Source organism: Rhinoderma darwinii, chromosome 3 (assembly GCF_050947455.1).
Source record: "Rhinoderma darwinii isolate aRhiDar2 chromosome 3, aRhiDar2.hap1, whole genome shotgun sequence".
NCBI classification, from domain to species: Eukaryota; Metazoa; Chordata; class Amphibia; order Anura; family Rhinodermatidae; genus Rhinoderma; species Rhinoderma darwinii.
The window spans coordinates 208,515,928-208,536,639 of NC_134689.1; the positions used below are offsets into that span (position 1 = coordinate 208,515,928).

Sequence of the window (20,712 nt, forward strand, 5' to 3'; positions counted from 1 at the left end):
GTTACAAAAAAATGAATTTCTGCAACAACAAAAAATGAAATTTTGTAAATTTCACCTAGTTTCATTTAATTCCTGTGAAACGTCTAAAGGGTTAATAAACTTTCTAAATGCTGTTTTGAATACTTTGAGGGATGAAGTTTTTAAAATGGGGTGACTTTTTGGAGGTTTCTAATATAGAAGGCCCTAAAATCCACTTCACAACTGAACTGGCCCCTGTAAAAATAGCCTTTTGAAATTTTCTTGAAAATGTGAGAAATTGCTGCTAAAGTTCTAAGCCTCGTAACGTCCTAGAAAAATAAAAGGATGTTCAAAAAACTATGCCAATCTAAAGTAGACATGTGGGGGTGTTAATTAGCGACTATTATGTGTGGTATAACCATGGCCGGCGTTAGCTATGTTCGACTAGTGCGGTCGCACAGGGCGCCAGCCGCCACACGGCATGAGGGGCGCCAGCGGGTGTGTGTATCCCCGCGCCGTTGCAACTACCAGCGGGAATACACACACTAACTGCAGTCGCACCCGGGCGCTTCTTCACTTAGTGGCTACCGCTATAGCGGCTGCTAGTGGTGACACCGGGCATGAGGGCGGTGGCGCCGCTAGCAGCTGCTGTGGCTGCTATAGCGGTAGCGTGGCACTATATCTCCCTGCTCTGCTGTCTACTAGCGCCACTGTAGCTCTTTTTCAGCTACAGCGGTGCTAGTAGACTGCAGAGCAGGGAGATACCTCCCTTGCTCTGCTATAGTGCCCCCCTGTAGATATCAAACCCCCCCCCCCTTCCAGGGTAGCGCCACCGTAGCTCCCTGAAGGAGCGGAATCCCCGTGTGGCCGGGGATTCCGCTCCTGGAGCGCAGCTTGATGTTTCTGTCCATATATGGACAGTGACATCAGGGGAAACTCCTGAAGCGGAATCCCCGGTCACAGCATTGCAGACTCTATGACCGGGGATTCCACTCCAGGAGAAGCCAATGACGTCATGGACATAGACGACAGGAGCTTCTCCTGGAGTGGAATCGACGGTCATAGCGTCTGCAACGCTGTGGACGGGGATTCCGCCTCAAGAGTTTTCCCTGATGTCACTGTCCATATATGGACAGAGGCATCAAGCAGCGCTCCAGGACCGGAATCCCTGGCCACACGGGGATTCCGCTCCTTCAGGGAGCTATGGTGGCGCTATCTTTACTGGAAGGAGGGGGGGTTGCTATCTACAGGGGGGCTGTGGGCTGTGTGGCACTACCTACATAGGACGACTGTGCAGGAGCACACAAAATACCCAGCTTTCCCGGGTATAAAAAAAAAGTGTGGAAATAAACTTGGATATAACTTTTATTTAATCTAGCTAAAAGGATTAATCCTTTACTCAGACTAAATAAAAGTTATAACTTCGTTTATTTCCACACATTTATTTGATAGCTGGGAAAGCTGGGTATTTTGTGTGCTCCTGCACAGTTGTCCTTTTTTGAATGTCTATTGCCTGCCAGCTATCGGTCATTTCGTAGTCCTTGCACTACCTACAAGGGGGCTGTGGGCAGTGTGGCACTCCCTACAGGTGGCTGTGCGGCACTCCCTACAGGGGGCTGTGCGGCGCTATCTACAAGGGGGCTGTGCGGCGCTATCTACAAGGGGGCTGTGCGGCGCTACCCACAAGGGGGCTGTGCGGCGCTACCCACAAGGGGGCTGTGCGGCGCTACCCACAAGGGGGCTGTGCGGCGCTACCCACAAGGGGGCTGTGCGGCGCTACCCACAAGGGGGCTGTGCGGCGCTACCCACAAGGGGGCTGTGCGGCGCTACCCACAAGGGGGCTGTGCGGCGCTACCCACAAGGGGGCTGTGCGGCGCTACCCACAAGGGGGCTGTGCGGCGCTACCCACAAGGGGGCTGTGTGGCGCTACCTACAGGGGGAATCTGTGAGTGGGGGTCTGATGGTCATTTTACTGAGTGGTGGGCTGATGGTCATTTTTCTGTGAGTGGGGGGCTGATGGTCTTCAAGTGGTTTCCACCTCTGACCTCCAATTGAAATTAATAGGAGGCAGAAGATACCTGCGGCGCTCGTTTGGAGCTTTTTTTTTCCTGCATCTTATGCATTTGCTTCAACAGCTTAAGAAAAAACACAAAAAAAGGTCAAACAACGCTGTCAGTTGCTGAAGGAATTTTGAGGCAGATTTTTTTTTGCCTTACAAAAAACGTGTGTGAACATGCCCTACGAGTGGAGTGCTTCTTCTTAGCCGTTTTCTGTCTTAAAACAATTTTTGGTAGGGGGGCCCTGAGGAAATTTTGTTTTTCCAGTGCTGCCTCGAGTCCAAAAAGGTTGGGAAACTCTGTACTAGGGTCCCGTCATGGAGCAGCTCAGTTCGTCATGGGAACGGGGCCTAGGTGAGTACAATTTTTGTTTTTGTTTGGGGGCACTGTCTACAAGGGGGAGGTGCGGGGACTGTATGGCACTGTCTACAAGGGGGAGGTGGGGGGGGGCTGTATGGCACGATCTACAAAAAGGAGGTGGGGGATTATGGCACTGTCTACAGGGAGGCTATATGGCAAAATCTACAGGGGGGCATTATACTGTGTGGGGGCCACTAAGCGGACATTATACTGTGTAGGGTTACTACAGGGGGCATAATACTGTGTCCTTGAAGGGGTTGTAATATATTATTATTATTATACTGTATGGGGGCACTAAAGGGGCATTATAATTTTTTTATGGGGCATTTTTTTTTAATGATGGGGTGGGGCGCCGAAAGATCATTTCGCACAGGGCGCCATCTATCCTAGGGCCGGCCCTGGGTATAACTATCTATCTTACAAGCAGATACATTTAAATTTAGAAAAATGCAAATTTTTGCTATTTTTCAGTAAATTTTTGTGTTTTTCACATTTAAATACTGAATGTATCGGGCAAATTTTACCACTATCTTAAAGTCCAATGTGTCACGAGAAAACAATCTCAGAATCGCTAGGACAGGTGAAAGCATTCCAGAGTTATTACCACATAAAGTGAAACATGTCAGATTTGAAAAATGATTCTCTGTCAGGAAGGTCAAAAGTGGCTAAACAGGGAAGGGGTTAAAAACTACAGCTTATCCCGCAAAAAATAAGCCCTCATACCACTTAATCGTCGGAAAAATAAAGTTATGGCTCTCAATTTGGCGACACAAAATAAATTAAATTTTTTACACTTAGTTTTTCCTTGTAAAATATAGAAAAAACTATATATATATATATATATATATTTGACATATTGTTTTAATTGCCTAGTGAATTCCGTAAAGACGAAGCGCAAAAAAGGAATGTTTTCATTTTCTACCCCACAAATAATTTTTTTTGCTGTTTCCTAGTACATTATATGGCACTACGAAAAACTACAACTTGTCCTGCAAAAATCAAGCCCTCATAGAGCTATATCGACGGAAAAATAAAAAAAGTTATGACTTTTGGAATGTGGGGAGGAAAAAACAAAAAATGTAAATCTGAAAGTTGTTTATGACAGGAAGGGGTTAAAAAGCGCTTTGCAAAAAATTGCTAGCGGTTTTTACACAACGTTTTGGGTTTTTTAGCGCCGTGTGAACAAGGCCTTACGGTGAAATCTTCAATTTCTGTCAAGTCTATTTCTCTTGCATTTTGCAGACTGATGATGGGAGTGGAATGTGCCATTTTTCTGACAGCAGCAAATGAATAATAAAAAATACTCTACTTTGAACCAAAATAAGGCATCTAAATGTGTCTTTGATCTTTTAGGTTACAGAAGTAAACGCACAGATTAGAAGAGAGAAGGAGCAGGAGGAGGCTCGTATGAGGCAGTCTACAAAGGGTGCAGAGCAGTCGTCTTCTGGAGGAGGGGGAAGCAGTAAGACATGGTCAGAAGATGACTTGCAGCTACTAATAAAAGCTGTGAACCTTTTTCCTGCTGGAACCAATGCCAGGTAAGAGCACATTTGTCTGAATACTGAAAGTCTGCTCAATCATTCCTGGTGGTAATATTCCACTTACAGCCACAAGCAGCACCTATGGGATTTGGTTTGTCTATTTGGGCTTTTGTTTTGTATTGTGGACCTTTATGCTGTCTTTGAAAACGTGATTTACTGTGACTATAATCCATTAGCACAACACTTAAAGGAGTTGTGCCATCAATAGAAATGACCATATATAAACTCCATATACATTTTAGAGTAACTTTGTAAAGTATTGTTAAAAAATAATAATAATTGTATCCTCGCAGAAATATGGTAATTATCTGCTTGTAATAGCAACCCCTGGTATCCAAATGTATAGGTCTCCGCACATCATTGTAGAGAATGTCTGGTGTGCATGCACAGTACAACACAGTTAAAGATACAGGCATGTCTTTAAGGCTAGACATATGCCTTAGGGTATGTGCACACGTAGTGACCAAAAACGTCTGAAAATACAGAGCTGTTTTCAAGGGAAAACAGCCCATGCTTTTCAGACGTTTTTTGAGCAACTCGCGTTTTTCGCTGCATTTTTCGCGGCGTTTTTTACGTCCGTTTTTGGAGCTGTTTTCATTGGAGTCTATGAGAAAACCGCTCCAAAAACATCCAAAGAAGTGTCCTGCACTTCTTTTGACGAGGCTGTATTTTTACGCGTCGTCGTTTGACAGCTGTCAAACGACGACACGTAAATGACAGGTCGTCTGCACAATACGTCGGCAAAAACATTCAAATGAATGGGCAGATGTTTGCCGACGTATTGTAGCCCTATTTTCAGACGTAAAACGAGGCATAATACGCCTCGTTTACGTCTGAAAATAGGTCGTGTGAACCCAGCCTTACTTCTACATCTCGGAGTACAAAGACTTCAAGCAATAAAGGTACTTTTAGACCGGGTTCCCACGCTGCAGGATTTCTGCAACAAATTGGGTGTGGAAATTCCGCAGCGTTTACAGTAGCAGCAAAGTGGGTGAGATTTAGTAAATCTCATGCCCACGCTGCAGGAAACAAAAAACAGCGTAAGTGTTAATAAATTGACCCGCGGTGTGGAATTTGATTCCGTAGCATGTCAATTTATGCTCCGTTTTCATTGATTTTCTTCTGCGGGTTTTCCTCATAGAATTCAATGGGGATGCAAAACCTGCAACAGAAAGCCATGTTTTTGCAGCATTTACACTGCAAAAATCGCAACGCCGTGAAAAAAACGAACAAACCTCCTTCATGAAGTCCAGCCTCCTGGGATGACGTTGTACACCATGTAACCGCTGCAGCCAATCCCAGGCTGCAGCGTCACATGGCCTGAAACGTCAACCAGGGAGGCTGGAGCGAACGTCAGAGGCGGGAGGGGGTAAGTATCTGTGCTTAATTATGCAGCAGAATTTGCATCCGAAAATTCACACCACAATGTGGTACGTTTTTCGGGCGGAAAGATCTTCCAGGTCGGATATGCTGCATCGTTTTTACGCAACGTGTTCGTCCCGTGGGAACCCGGCCTTACGCTAGCCAATTTTGGCCCATACAACGAGCGTCGATCAACGAGACCGTTGGTCGGCACTCTCTTGCTCCTTTCGCTCGTCCCTATACATTAACATGTCAGCAGCGAGTGTCCGTTTCCCATGGAGATGTGCTGCCGACAACGATAATATTGAACTTTTTTTTTTTTTTTTTTTTTTATAAACTATCCCATCAGCAGATTAACGAGCGTACGTTTTATTAAAAAATATTTTTAGTTTTTGAGATGCAGCTGCTTTGTATCCTGTTTATAGAACAGCTGAATCCTGTATCTGTCAGGACAGCGGCACTGACTGGTTTAGTGTCAGCGGGTCCTGCGTGCCTCTTGACACGCAGGATCAAGATGCTATTGATCACATCGACATTTATAATGCTGGACCCGCTTTCACTGAACCAGTCAGTCCCGTGGACCTTACTGATTCAGGTATTGGCGACCGATACAGCTGCTCTATATAAAGAATACAAAGCAACGGAATCTCAAAAAGTAAACATTTTTTAATAAAACGTAGGACGTTGCACCAATCACACTGATGTTCAAACTATGTCAAAGGTGTACATAGCCTTTAAAATTTCTTGTGGAAATATACAATCGGGGGAAAACTTTTTAACCCCTTAAGGACAAGGACAATCTTCGTTTTTCCATTTTAAATTTTTCCTCTCAGCCTTCCAAAAGCCATAACTTTTTTTTCTTCTTCCGTCGACAGCCATACGAGGGCTTGGTTTTTGTGGGACAAGTTATAGTTTTTCATGGGGCAGTTTATTGTACTGCATAATATATTGGGGAGCTGAAGAAAAAATATTTATGGGGTGAAATAGGCAACAAACAGCGATTGACACCTTTTTTTTTTTTTTTTTTTTTTTTTGCGGGGGGGGGGGTTTACGGTATTAATCAGGAGGTAAAAACTGCATGTTCACCTTATTCTACGGGTTGATAAGATTACAGCGATACCAAATTTATTGTGTTTTTTTGAAAATGTATTCCGCTATTAGGGTATGTGCACACGATAGCAGGCATTTACGTGTGAAAAGACAGACTGTTTTCAAGAGAAAACAGCTGCCTCGTTTCAGACGTAAATGCTCCTCCTCGTATTATGCGAGGCTTCTGTGACGCTCGTAAATCTTGAGCTGCTCTTCATTGAGTTCAATGAAGAACAGCTCAAATTACATTGCAAAGAAGTGTCCTGCACTACTTTGCCGAGGCAGTCAATTTACGCGTCGTCGTTTGACAGCTGTCAAACGACGACGCGTAAATGACAGGTTGTCTGCACAGTACGTCGGCAAACCCATTCAAATGAATGGGCAGATGTTTGCCGATGTATTGTAGCCCTATTTTCAGACGTAAAACGAGGAATAATACGCCTTGTTTACGCCTGAAAATAGGTCGTGTGAACCGAGCCTTAGAGAAAAAAACTATTTGCTAAAAAAAAAAAAATTGTTCTTGCCATAGTCTGAGAGCCATAACTTTTTTTTATTTTTCCATCAATTGAGTGTTGTGAGCTCTAGTTTTTAGCGATAACATTTTGGGGTACATGCGACTTTTTGATTTTATTTTTATTCAATTTTTTGGGAGATCTAAGGTGACCAAAGAACAGCAATTTGCATATATATTTTTTACAGCGTTCACTGAGTGGGTTAAACCACGCTATATTGTGATAGTTCCGACGTATAGACGTGGCGATACCAGTTATGTTAACTTTTTTTATTTTTAACAATGCTTGTGGGAAAAGGTTTTTTGTTTTTTTAACTTTAATATATATATTTTTTTTACTAGTCCCCCTGGGGGACTTGAACCAGCGCTTCGTATTGCAGTATATCGCTATACGGACTCCAGTAGGGCTTCAAAGGAATACAAGAAGTTGGCAGGCCTGGGCGCCTTCATTAGGCCCCCAAGCTGATTTGACTATCATCGGCGCCCCTGGTCGCATCATGGGGGGGGGGGGGTTGATGACACTTCGGAAGGGGCAGCCCCCCCCCCCCCCGATTCTAACAATTAAAATGCTGTAGCCGTGATTGACTGCAGCATTTAAGGAGTTAACTGAGTGGAATAAAAGTTCTTTGATTCTACCCGTTGCAGTGAGGTGTCGGCTGTATTACACAGCCGACAACTGCTGAATATGGAGCTCAACCCGTGAGATGTGCATAGCGACATGTACGTGGTATGTTGTTAAAGGGATAATATCACTTTTGCAATTAAGGCCCCATGCACACGACCGTAAAAAAAAAAAACCTCAGTTTTTGCGGACCGCAAAAATTGACCCATTCACTTTCATTGAACACTGACACCTTTCTGTAGCACGACGGACGGGGGTCCGTGCCGTAGAAATGTTCCGAAAATTATGGAACATGTCTGTTGTTTTGCATTTTGCGGGCTGTGTTCCCATACTTTGTATGGGAGCACGGCCCGAAAATGCAGGTGGCAGTCAGCCGTGATTGCGGGCACGGTCGTGTGTTAGGGGCCTAAGATTGTAGTGTGATCTTAGAAGAGACATTCTCAATAGGGTCTCCTCTATCTTTTTTTTTTTTTATGCCCACCTTGATCTAGTTTAAAGGGAATGTGTCGCTAGAAATTGTTAATTTTTTTTTCCATTAAACAATTCGTATATAAGTGATTACACATTGTTTTAATTTTTTAACAAGTCAGGAAATATTATAAATTAGATTCTAACTTATAACATTTCCATGTGCTGGTCACTAGAGGGAGCAGTTCCCAAAATTGCAGCATGGTCACTGTGGTAAATTAACCTCATTGATTTATGCTGTAAATTTGGGGTGGACACGCTCTCCTCTAGTGTCCTCACACAATCCCCCCTCCCTTATTCTGGCTAGTGCCAGGAGAGGGAGGGGTTTGAATGTCTTCAAACCTCCTACACGGTGTGCCGCCATTTTCTGACCAACTGCACAGTTGTAGGAGGTTCTACAGCTCAGCAGACAGTATAACATGAACATAAATTACCTACTCCTGCCTCCGCTGGTCTACCAAAGTTCTTGCCGCCTACACTACTCTTCCTTGCGCCTTCGTTGAACAGATGGCCGGAAGTCGTCATCTTACTGTCCGGCAGCGGCTTCTGGTCCACATGAAAATGGCGCTTGATTTCGCTCTGCGAACGAGCTTCGTTTTGGTCTGTGTGGAAGCGGCGCATGCGCAGTTCACACACAGACGGCGTACGCTGCAGAGAATGGAACGGTTCCCGTTCGCATTCTCTATGGGGCTGTATGTGCCGTATTCCATCTCTGTATGTGTCGTTAATCGACACAGAGATGAAAAAAAAAAAATGGCAGCCCCATAGACAGGTAAAAGTATGAAAACATTAAAAAGTAGAAAGCGACAACACAAATAAAAATTGTTTACATATTAAAAGCAATATAATAATTAAAAAAAAATCATGACCCCCCTTCCCTTTAAGTGGCTACTCATTCAGCATAACATGCTTAGAAATATCATTATTTTGGAGATTTTCTGCTCTATGGGCATTACATTACTCCTCCTCTAGAGGGCAGTTCTAACAGTTGTTTGAGATCAGCCACTGCATCTGCAGCAGAATGAGCTGTGTAGTGAGTGACAAAGCTTGTACCAAGACCCAACTTGTATTGTATTGTCTTTAAGTTTAGTTGGTTTCAATTCATTTTATTCTGCAGGTGGGAAGTTATTGCCAATTATATGAATTTGCACTCGGTTTCTGGAATAAAAAGAACTGCAAAAGATGTAATAAATAAAGCCAAATCTCTTCAGAAGCTAGGTAAGTAGTCTAAAGAAAATATTTTTATATATTTATTTGGCACTTCACTTCATTGTTTAAGAACAATACAGTATTGTTAAAATTACATTTGCCAAACATCTTACATTGTACACTTTATTCACTTATTGGATTTGCTCACCCCTTAAGGCCCCATGCACACGACAGCAAAAAACCTCCGTAATTGCGGTCCGCAAAAACGGAGCCATTCACTTTCATTGAACACTGACACCTTTCCATAGCACTACGGAAGGGTGTCCGTGCCGTGGAAATGTTCCGGGAATTATGGAACATGTCCGTTCTTTCGCATTTTGCGGGCCGTGCTCCCATACTTTGTATGGGAGCACGGCCCGAAAATGCGGCTGTCAGTCAGCGGCCGGCCGTGCCCGCAATCGCAGGCCGTGATTGCGGGCACGGTCGTATGCATGGGGCCTAAGTCTATCACAAATTAATCAAAGGCAGTTGGCAATACACGAGTAATCGACAGTGGGGTGGCGCAAAAAAAAACCTGCAGCATGGTGTGTTTGTAGCTCAGACCTTGCGGTTCCATTTATTAGCTAGAAGTATGTAGATGGGAAACAATGTTTTATTTAGTGTAACTTTTTAAAGGTCTCCCTGTGGCGGCTGTATTAGAGGCACACACTTCCTTTCTGTATTTATATAGATTGCAGCAGTGTGTGCTTTATGGCAGCTGCAATGAATGAGAGTTAATTGACAAAGATGTCGGACTATAAGGCTGGATTCCCACGTAGTGTAAACGCTGTGGACGTTCCGCAACAGAGTTTGATGCGGAAATTCTGCAGCATTTACAGCAGCAGCAAAGTGAATGAGACTTAGAAAATCCCATGCCCACGCTGCAGAAAGAGTAGTGAAACCGTTCATAGATTTACCTGCAGATCAATTTATGCTGTGTTTTTGTTGCGGGGTTTTCCCCATTGAATTCAATTGCCCATGTAAAAGCTGCAACATATGGCCAATTCTGCTGCTACTGCATTAAAAAAAAAAAAAGAAGTTTATACTGACAACCCAGGCGTTGTCAGAACAACGCTTTCTACTGTTCTTCCAGGCCGGCCTCCTGGGATGATGTTTCATCCCATGCAACTGCTACAGCATCATCCCGGGAGGCCAGACTGCATTGCCATGACTATGGCTGGGGTAAGTGTGAACGCGTAGTTTTTTTTCTTCAAGCGCTGATTTCCATCCGAAAAACAGCACCACAATGTGCTGCGGGTTCTAGGTCGGATAGGCTGCGTAGTTTTACGCAGCGTATCCGACCCGTGTGAACATGGCCTAAGTGTGATACACAAATGTAGCAAAGTTTCCACAGCAAAATCTTACCCCTTCTATGTTAGTTTTTTGTGACTATCAATTTTTTTGTGGTTTGTCACAAAAAACACAACTTTCACAAGATATGCTTAAAAAAAAACCTTGATTCAAATAGGTCATGTGATACTCCCTTTTAACTTCATCATACATGGCATATAGGTACATAATCTAGTAGGGGCAGCCCAATTGTCAAATAAGGATTTTAACATGCGATCCTTTGCACCCCCAGGTGATAAGCACTGGTAACCGTCTATATAGCGGTTTGTCCTAATATAGAGAGGATGTAAAGTGTGGCTAGGATCAGTTCATTTCTAAGGGTATGTGCACACAAACTCAAAAACGTCAGAAAATACAAAGCTGTTTTCAGAGAAAACAGCTTCTGATTTTCAGGCATTTTTGAAGCTGAAAATGAAGCTTTTTTTTTTTTGAGGCGTTTTTCAGAGTGTTAAACTGAGAATCCGCTCCAAAAAAACGTCTCAAGAAGTGACATGCACTTTTTATGGCGCGTCTTTTTACGCTCCATTTTTTTAAAACAGGAGTAAAAAGATGCCCCGTATGAACTAAATGTAGTTTTTCCCATTGATTTCAATGGGCAGATGTTTGTAGGCGTTCAGCTTGCGTTTTTAGAGGTGTTAACCCCCCGAAATACGCTTGAAAACACTGCATGTGAGCATACCCTAAGAGTTGTTTCACCTTATAGATGCAATGACATGTATATAATACCAATGTGTATGTAGAGTAGTTACCAATTATTAGGCAAGCAGCCATCTTTTAACTAATACAAGTTGGACGGCTACTTGTCGCTAGTTTTCTATGAAGGTTTTAGTTTGAAAGGTAAAGACCAGACATGGTGCTTCCTAAGTAAGGGCAAATAACTAGAAGCAAATAGTTATTTCTATATATTTATTTTTTTTAATTCGTTTATTCAAAATATTACATACAAAGTATCACAGCAATTGGATAATGCATGACAGTATCAGTGATGACAGTGTGAGATATCAACAGTAATATACAGTCACATGTAGAGAGATGACAGAGTATCCAGTTGCCCATCATACAGTAAAGTGCAGGAATATTCATTTCTATATATTCTAATTCCGGAAGAAAAGCAAGAACACTGTGGCCCTTCAAACACAGAAGGCTACCTTCATACCTGCATTACATGACTACTGATAAGTCTGTTAAAAAAAAGTTTTATTTTACTGCAGATCCTCAGCAAAAGGATGACATTAACAAGAAAGCATTTGACAAATTCAAGAAAGAGCATAAAGTTGTTGCTCAGTCGGTGGATAATGCGGTGCCTTCGGAGCGCTTCGAAGGTAAGAAATCTGTGTGGTTGTTAGACCAGTTTCAGACCGCCTTAATGCAGCTTCATATTAGCAGGTGGTCTGGGTATTGCAGCCTCATTACGGCCTTCTGAAGCCAGTCAAATACTGGGCTTCAAGACTAAGGCCTCATGAACACGACCGTAGCCATGTGCACGGCCGTGATTTTCGGGTCGGCCGGCAGCGGAGTGTCACCCACGAGCCGCCCGCAAATCGCGGGCAGTGCACATGGCCGCGGCCATTATTTTCAATGAACCTGGCCGCAGCACATGGCCGTAATAAGACATGTCCGTTCTTTCTGCAGTCCAGGCTCCTAGGCCATGAAAACCACGGTCGTGTGCATGGCCCCATAGATATGAATGGGGCCGCAATTCTCCTGTGGATTTTCAGGGGAATTGTGGCCACAAAAGCATGTTCGTGTGCATGGGGCCTAAGACTGGGTTTAAGGGGGTATGTCATGTGTCTGATAAGTGTGGAAAATAGGTTTCCCCTGACCACTGTCCCACCTGGTGAGGTAGAAAATAAATGGAGGTGGCAACGCATCTGACTTTCTTCATTCTGTTCTATGGTAGTAATGGAAACAACCTAAATCTATTTTATAGTATACAGTTGGGTTTTCAGTATTATAAATAGCCACCACATTTTTACATTTTGATAATAAATTGTTCTATTATACAGTGAGAAAGTAGATATGCTGAACAGAGTGAACTATTAGCTTGATATCCTGAACAACCACTTATGTTTATTAGTTCCTGGTGCAGATTCCTCCACACCATGGACCACTGAAGAACAAAAACTTCTAGAGCAAGCGCTGAAAACCTATCCTGTGAATACTCCTGAAAGGTGGGAGATGATTGCAGGTGCAGTCCCTGGCAGGTCCAAGAAGGACTGCATGAAAAGATACAAGGTAAGCGGCATGTACTGGTCTTCACAAATGACGGCTTTCATTGTTGCCATCAGTAGAATTACCTAATAGTCATATGAATGTCCGCTTTATTATGACGCACACCCTCACATGCTATGTGACATCTGTGGGAATGTATGTGGCACTTTGAAACTAATCGGACTCTGATTTGATTTTCATAGGAGCTTGTAGAAATGGTAAAGGCCAAGAAAGCTGCTCAAGAACAAGTACTTAATGCAACCCGGGCCAAGAAGTGAACCTGTTCATCTGTTTGTGTGTTATGTTTTCTAATAAAATAAGCAAATGCTGCACAAGTATGTGGTTGGGTCATTCTCTTGTTAATGTATTTTAAAGAGGACTTATTTCAAGAGAGGAAACCTTTTAATTGCTAAAGATTTAGCCCCCCCAAAAAATCTAAATGACTAATACTTTGTTGTTTTTTAAGGTGCAGCACCTATTCTGCACCCAGGACTCTTACCTCGAGTGGTCGCATGCATCTTCTCTAGAGGTCTCCCTTCATGACCTGCTCCACCAGCATCCCATTCCCACAAACCCCTGATAGCATAGACTAAACCTGCGAGCTCTCATTATTGCGGCTGGGACTAAAAGAGCATTGGCAACTTTGAATGATATATTCTAGCATAATTATTCAAGTTTACTAGCGGTAACCACGAGATTTCGCAGGTTCAGTCTATTCCACAGGGGTTTTTTGGGAATATGGGGTCGGGCATTATGAGAGCAGTCAGAAGACGCACGTGCTGACCCCTAAGATGAGAATAGTCTGTTTGAATAATCTGTGTGCTGCTTACACTTTGGTTTTTTTATTAGATATATTTAGAAACTTTTTTTTTTTGTGGGGGGCTAGCTCTTTATCAATTAAAGCAGGCATCTCCTGATGAGAAGGTTCTCTTTAATATGCTAAGGAATTTGCCAATATTTTACAGGAAACAAAGTGGTTAACAAGCAAGTTAACAATTGAGGCCTACAAGGCTCATAAACACAAGTTACTAAAAACTCCTGCAAATCACATGGGATTTTAAAATCGAAATATCTGATACTGGAAGGGCTTGGATCACTATCTAAGCCAGTACATGCCACTGTAAATCCGGTCATATTCAGGAAGTTGTCCAATGGGTCCTAATAAAGTAAAACAATGTGTTAATACCACTACCCATTATCTCCACTTACAACACACAGTATTGCCAATGCAAAATGTTTAGTGTAAAAAAAACGTAAGGGTTATTCCCATCTCCGTTAATTTTATTTTTTTGTTTAGAATATGCTATAGAAAAATATATATTTCACATCTCCATGTGTTTCTCCTACCATGATTTCCTCATCCATGCACATCTCCCTTGTTCCTCTTCGGCTTTAGATATGGGGGGGTGACGCTTCTTCATAAGCATCACTAGCAAGCGGCGCTGTGATAACCTCACAGCACCACTTTCCTCAACATGTGCATTCCCAATGCCACTATCTAAAATATAGAGAGCAGCATCGGGCGTACAAACAAAAACACATTTCCCATGCTGCAGTGAGGAAGTCTGAGACACTATGCTTGCTTCAAAGTCCACAATAGAGATAACCTTGTATCTGAGCAAGCTCAGTGTCTCTTATCACGTGGCTGCAGAGCGCTTATTAGGTAAGTGGGAAGCGATTAAACTACTCCAGGGAAGTACGCATGCCCTGGAGCGCCCCATTGATTTACAGAGAGAGGAAGCCGGGCTAGGAGCTACTAATGTGCAATCCATGCACGCATTCGAGACCCGGCCAGAATCAAGAAAGTGACACAGGAAACTGCGAAAGCGCGGCCACCGCTGCTGGATGCCGGTAGTGGCCGTATCCATAGGGGATGGCAATCAAAGAGGGAACATGTGTTGTACAGCGTGGAATATCTGCCAAACGCTGCATCATTAAAAAAATAAAAGGTATTTACAAATATGCTTATATTTACATTAAGGAGAACATGGACATTGATCATAGAGATGGGAATACCCCTTTAAGGCTGGATTCACACGAGCACATTACGTCCGTAATTGACTGACATATTTCGGCCACAAGTACCGGACCAAACACAGTGCAGGGAGCAGGGCTCCTAGCATCATGTACGATGCCAGGAGTCCCTGCCTCGCTGCGGGACAACTGTCCCGTACTGTAATCATGTTTTCAGTACGGGACAATTGTCCTGCAGCGAGGCAGGGACTCCTGGCATCGTACATAATTATGATGCTAGGAGCCCGGCTCCCTGCACTGTGTTCGGTCCGGGACTTGCAGCCGAAATACGTCCGTCAATTACGGACATAATGTGCTCGTGTGAACCCAGCCAAAGACTACATTCACACGACTGTAAAAAACTGTTCTTTTCAATGGCAGTTTTCAGAACAACTATGTGCTATGGGTTTATTAACACGGCCGTTTTTTGTTTTAACGGTCCGTGAATGTTGGCCGTCAAAAAAAAGTGTCCTATTTTTTGACGTTTTCACGGCCAGACGGCCCCCATAGAAGTCAATGGATAAGTTTTTAATGGCCATCAATACATCTACCAACTGTTAAAAACTGATCTGTGACATGGGAATTCAAAGAGGTAAGGGAACTATTGGCTCCCTTGCTCGCTATTGGTGGCGCTAAATGCCCTACACGCTCACCGATGCAGCACCGTTTTCTTCACGGGTTCTACGAAGGCGAAAAAAAATAATTAGACTTGTGTGTCGAGGCCGGCCTCCTGGGATGAAACATCATCCCGGGAGGACCACGGATGTACATGCCGCCATGGTATAAATTTTTTAAGCACAGTTTTCCACAGCAGACATTCTGGTGGAAAAACTGCACCACAATTTGGTGCAGCTTTTCCACCAGAATTTCCTGCGGCGCATAGGGCAGATACCCTGCGTAAAAGCACACAGTGTATCTGCCCTAGGTGAACATACCAGAATACTGTGAGCGGCTGCAAGTAGTAGTGTGTCTGCGTTTTTGACAGTACAGAGGAGTGTATGATGCTGATTGGTCAGCGTCATACACTTCTCCCCATTCATTTATACAGCACTAGCGATATAGCTATATCACTATGTGCAGCCACATAAACACACTATAACATTACTGCAGTGTCCTGACAATGAATATACATTACCTTCAGCCAGGACGTGATGTGTATTCAGAATCCTGACACTTCTGCAGCGTCTCTGTGATATTTACAGCAAGGTAAGCGCGTAATCTCACGAGATTACGATGTAACCTGTCATTTCAAAGGCGATTACGCTTGCATTGCTGTAAATATAGTGTGTTTATGTGGCTGCACATAGCAATATAGCTATATCGCTTTCTGCTGTGTAAATGAATGGGGAGAAGTGTGTGACGCTGATTGGTCAGCGTCATACGCTTCTCTCCACAACGCCCACGTGGCCAAAAAGTAAAACATGCCAAATTGGTCATTAAGAAACTCATTAGCATAAAGCTAAAATAGGTCATAACTCCGTCAAAAATGATCGTTTTTCTAAATCAACACTGCTGTAATCTACATTACAGCGCCGATCACATCATGTACAATATAGGCTACTTATAATGTGGTGACAGAGCCTCTTTAAAGTCAAATCTAATGTTTAATATAAACTGGTGGGTTGCTCAATTAAATAAAAACAATACCCCTTTAAGTATTGTGAAAAACATCTAAATTTTTATAGGGGTTTCCCAGTTCTAAGAAATGTATGGCCTATCCTCAGACTAGACCATCAATAACTCAATCGGATCTGACTCCCACCGATTAGCTCTTTTGAAGGGATCGCATAAGTGCTGCTTCCCCTTAATTTCCTTTGCTGCACATTGTGAATTGCCGACACACTTATAGGCGCTGTTCACAGTAGTACAGCCGTCTCCCATTGAAGTGCGGCCCCTTCAAAACAGCTGATCGGCAGGGAGTCAGACCCACGACAGATATCCTATCCTGAGAAAAGACCATCAATTTGTTAGGACTGGAAAACCACTTTGATTTAAAGTCGATGCATTAATAAATTAGAGATTGATATTCACTTAACCCCATATTTGAAGTCCTTGTTCACACACCAAGCTAGTGGTGCAGGCCATTGCATTAAGATGCTGGATGGCACCTTAAAGCCAAATGCACACATTGCGTAATTTGATGCAGAAAATCCACAGGTATACGCACATAATTCCACAGCTAACGCCACCCCGAATGGCGCGTCTTTTGATGCAGAAATAGGTGCGGTTTTAGGTAGTTTTTTCTGTAAAACTTGTCAGATACCATTCGCTAACTGAAACTGAACAAAATTGACATGCTGTGGATTTTGAAAATCCGAACCGCAGGTCAATTTAAGTGCCAAAAAAATCCACTGTGTAGATGAGATTTCTTGAGATCTCATTTACTTTGCCGGTACTGTGTTTTACGCTGCGGATTTGCTGCGTGAAAATGCGCACGTAATACGCAACTCGTGCATTCAGCCCAAGACCAATAAAGATGCTCAAGGACAAAGCAACCAGGGTATTCAGTATATCGTATCAGAATTACACAACCTTTATGAAGTGGACTGCAATATTAAACATTTACAACGCTGAAGCATTACTGACTATACACTGCCCAACCCTTGCTCTTAGGGCTTATTCAGACAAACGGGATATACGTCCGTGCAACGCGCGTGATTTTCACGTGCGTCGCACAGACCTATATTAGTCTACGGGGCCGTGCAGACAGTTGCGTGATTTTTACGCAGCGAAAAACTCACGACATGTCCGTTCTTTGTGCGTATTTCGCGCATCACGCACCCATTGAAGTCAATGGGTGCATGAAAATCATGCATGCCACACGGAAGCACTTCCGTGGGACGAGCGTGATTCGCGCAACAGCTGTCGAAAGTGTGCTTTTCTGTTTACAAACATCCAAACGGAGTGTTAGGGTATGTTCACACGGCAGCGTCCGATACGGCTGAAATTACGGAGCTGTTTTCAGGAGAAAACAGCTCCTGAATTTCAGCCGTAATGGCATGCTGCAGGCGCTTTTCGCTGCGTCCATTACGGACGTAATTGAAGCGGTTTTCCCATGGAGTCAATGGAAACCGGCTCCAATTACGTCTCAAGAAGTGACATGCACTTCTTTGACGCAGGCGTCTTTTTTAAAAAAAATGACCGTCGGCACAGAACATCGTAACCCCATTCTAATGAATGTGCAGATGTTTGCCGATGCTTTGGAGCCGTATTTTCTGACGTAATTCGAGGCTAAAACGCCCGAATTACGTCCGTAAATAGGGCGTGTGATCCGAGCCTCATAATGATGGCCGCTGCGTGAAAATCACGCAGCCGCGCATCATACAGGGCTGACACACGGAGCTGTTAAGTGCCTTTTGCGCACGCAAAACGCCACATTTTTTGCGTGTGCATCCGGCCTTATACTAAATCATAAGTGATCCAAAAGCACTTTCCATAACATTATATAAAATATAGACTTACCAACTGCTGCTATTGCTGGACTCTTGTTATAAATGTATTTGGTGCACACATCTCTTATGACCTGGGCATCAATTAACTAGATAAAATGTAATAGGATTGCTTTATAGAATGCAAGACACATCATCATAATGAAAAACAAACATGAGCTAACAATTTACATTTTTCCTTAGTCATTTTTGTAACATATACCAAACATTAAAATCTTAACGCGAACGGTTAGCAACTTAATGCTGCCGTCTGTTTTCAGCGGTCAGTCACTTATGTCTGATAGTTATGTAATGTTTTATTAACTTACGTTCAAAGGTTGCAGAGCTCGCAATGCGCTGGGAAGGAGTTTTACGTATTCAGGAGCCATCACTCCCTTCGCCCAACCGCCGATGATTATTGTGCATTTGGAGAAAGCTGCCAATCGTTGGCGGCTGGGCAATGGGAGCGCAATCTCATGAATACACCGGACTCCTTCCTCCTGGCACGATGCACGTGCTATAACAATAATGAAAACTATCAGACATAAGTGACAGACGACACAGCGTGTCGCAAATCTTTATGCTGCCCCCATAGAGAACAGCATAGCGTTGTTGACAGGTTCCATTTAAAGAGGGTGGAAATGACCATATTTCTTTATCTACCATACATTACTGAAGCCCTGTTGTATCGATGAACCCCTTCCTGTTGCTAATCTGCATATAGGAGTCCTAGCTGCTGCATATTAACGAGGAAACAAATGGCTTCTCAAATTAAAAAACCTCATTTAATTGCTTCCCCAAATCCACCCTCCATGCCATGGAAGTCGAACCACACTAATTTTTTGACTAACGTAAAACAGGTCTCCATTTTAATTAAATAACAAACATTTCTGCCCATTATTTTTTACTTTATTAAACCTAAAAACTTAAAGGGGTTGTCCCACAGAACACATGTTCCCGTATCCACATCATAGGGGATACATGTGTGATCGCAGAGGGTCTGACCGCTGGGACCCCCAGCGATAATGAGTGGTCAGACCCTCTGTGCGATCACACATGTATCCCCTATGATGTGGATACGGGAACATGTGTTTTGTGGGACAACCCCTTTAAGATACTGGTTCTGTTTGGGTAACACATAAAAGCCTTATCTGGGCAGCCACAGGGTGGGCTACTGACTACAACCCCGTTCACACTTCCGATTTGGGCATAGATTTTGTGCCAAAGACTGCGTCAAATCGGAGTACAGTCTGCATCCATTGCATGTGAACGGTGTTTCTGCAACCCCATTCACATGCAACAGAAAATTCTGAGAGGATTTTAGCTGCGCAATTCAGACGGAAACTACATGAATTGGCTCAATTGAATCCTCCTGCGGATCTGCAGTACAAACAGGTGGCAGAAGTCAGGGGTCAGCCTTGGATTTCTGCCATGGAAATACACGTCTGATTTTAAGCAGAAGTGTGAACAGAGCCTAATGGACCAACCAGTGGGCCCCCAGAGAAATCGGACTTGATGAAGTGGCACAGCACTCTCCTAGCAATCGGCCAGGAGCCCCTGCCTATCAGATGTTGATGGCTTATACTAGTGATATGCCATCAATGTCTCTGCTGAAACAACCCATGTATGGCGATTATAGGCCTTGGTCATTAAAGGGTAAAGCCCAAGTCATTAAGAGACTGTTTTATAGTTCACCAGTGAAATGGACCCAACAGCATCTCACTGGGAGCAATTTATTAAGGCTGGCGTTTCATACGAAGAGGCCATCTGTGCGCCAGCATATCAAATCGACTAAACTAGCTATTCCAATTCATATTCTGCAAAGTTACTGGGATTTTTTGAATGAAAACATTAGCATTTTCAGCCAGGAATATAGTGGAGTTTGGTCATGTAAATTCATGTAAGAAAAGAGTATTCTCTGAAGAGTATTGTCCAGCACATATAGAAGTCAGCGCTTACATCAATTCTTGCCTCCAGTTCAGGCAGCGGTATTCTGCGGTTATAACACAACATTTGACGGCCAATGTCTTCACAGATGGGGGTTGAACCTTGACAAACAGTAAGTGACAGGATTAAAAACAAAATAAAATATACAGGAAAAAAAATACAACACTCAAATTGAGATTATTACCATCCAACTGAAGCAACATATTTGTTTTCAACAAGTTCTTGGCTCTTGCAACTTCACCTTCTGTAACACTTGTGCAGAGTCTTATCCTAAGAGATTAACACAAAGATCAGTCACACATACTACACGTACCAGGATTTATCCATTTTATTAATATCATTTCAATTTCTTTTCTCAACCATATAGAATCTGCTGCAGAAACATGGTGTGCTCTGATGCCATTGGACATGCTGTACAACACTAGCAGCCATAGTGCAAGACAGCCTGCAACAGTAGTAGTAGTGAGAGAAGAAATTGCCCCAGAAAGACACTGAAATTCTGTAGGGATTGGCGAGAATTACAAACACAGAAAAATTCACAAAAAAGATTAACATAGCGGAAACGTATTGACGCGACCAATTGCAACAAAGCAAGCTTTTAAAAGAC

The 20,712-nt window shown here is 43.3% G+C and overlaps 2 protein-coding genes across 3 annotated transcripts in view; one reads left to right on the forward strand and one right to left on the reverse strand.

Annotated features, from left to right (window-relative positions):
• DNAJC2 (DnaJ heat shock protein family (Hsp40) member C2) overlaps positions 1-13,052 on the forward strand; it is a 55,960-nt gene extending 42,908 nt beyond the window's left edge. The window contains exons 13-17 of one of the 2 annotated variants that reach the window (XM_075857318.1): positions 3,729-3,913; positions 9,086-9,186; positions 11,718-11,828; positions 12,596-12,741; positions 12,921-13,052. In XM_075857318.1, coding sequence (XP_075713433.1) covers positions 3,729-3,913; positions 9,086-9,186; positions 11,718-11,828; positions 12,596-12,741; positions 12,921-12,995 — 618 coding nt within the window. In that variant the 3' untranslated portion in view covers positions 12,996-13,052. Of the gene's footprint in view, positions 1-3,728; positions 3,914-9,085; positions 9,187-11,717; positions 11,829-12,583; positions 12,742-12,920 lie in introns of both variants that reach the window. The other variant, XM_075857316.1, reaches the window with a different exon arrangement.
• PMPCB (peptidase, mitochondrial processing subunit beta) overlaps positions 11,399-20,712 on the reverse strand; it is a 31,120-nt gene continuing 21,806 nt past the window's right edge. The window contains exons 10-13 of the mRNA XM_075857319.1: positions 20,290-20,375; positions 20,118-20,206; positions 18,193-18,268; positions 11,399-13,875 (exon numbers count right to left, since the gene is read on the reverse strand). Coding sequence (XP_075713434.1) covers positions 13,814-13,875; positions 18,193-18,268; positions 20,118-20,206; positions 20,290-20,375 — 313 coding nt within the window. The 3' untranslated portion in view covers positions 11,399-13,813. The remainder of the gene's footprint in view (positions 13,876-18,192; positions 18,269-20,117; positions 20,207-20,289; positions 20,376-20,712) is intronic.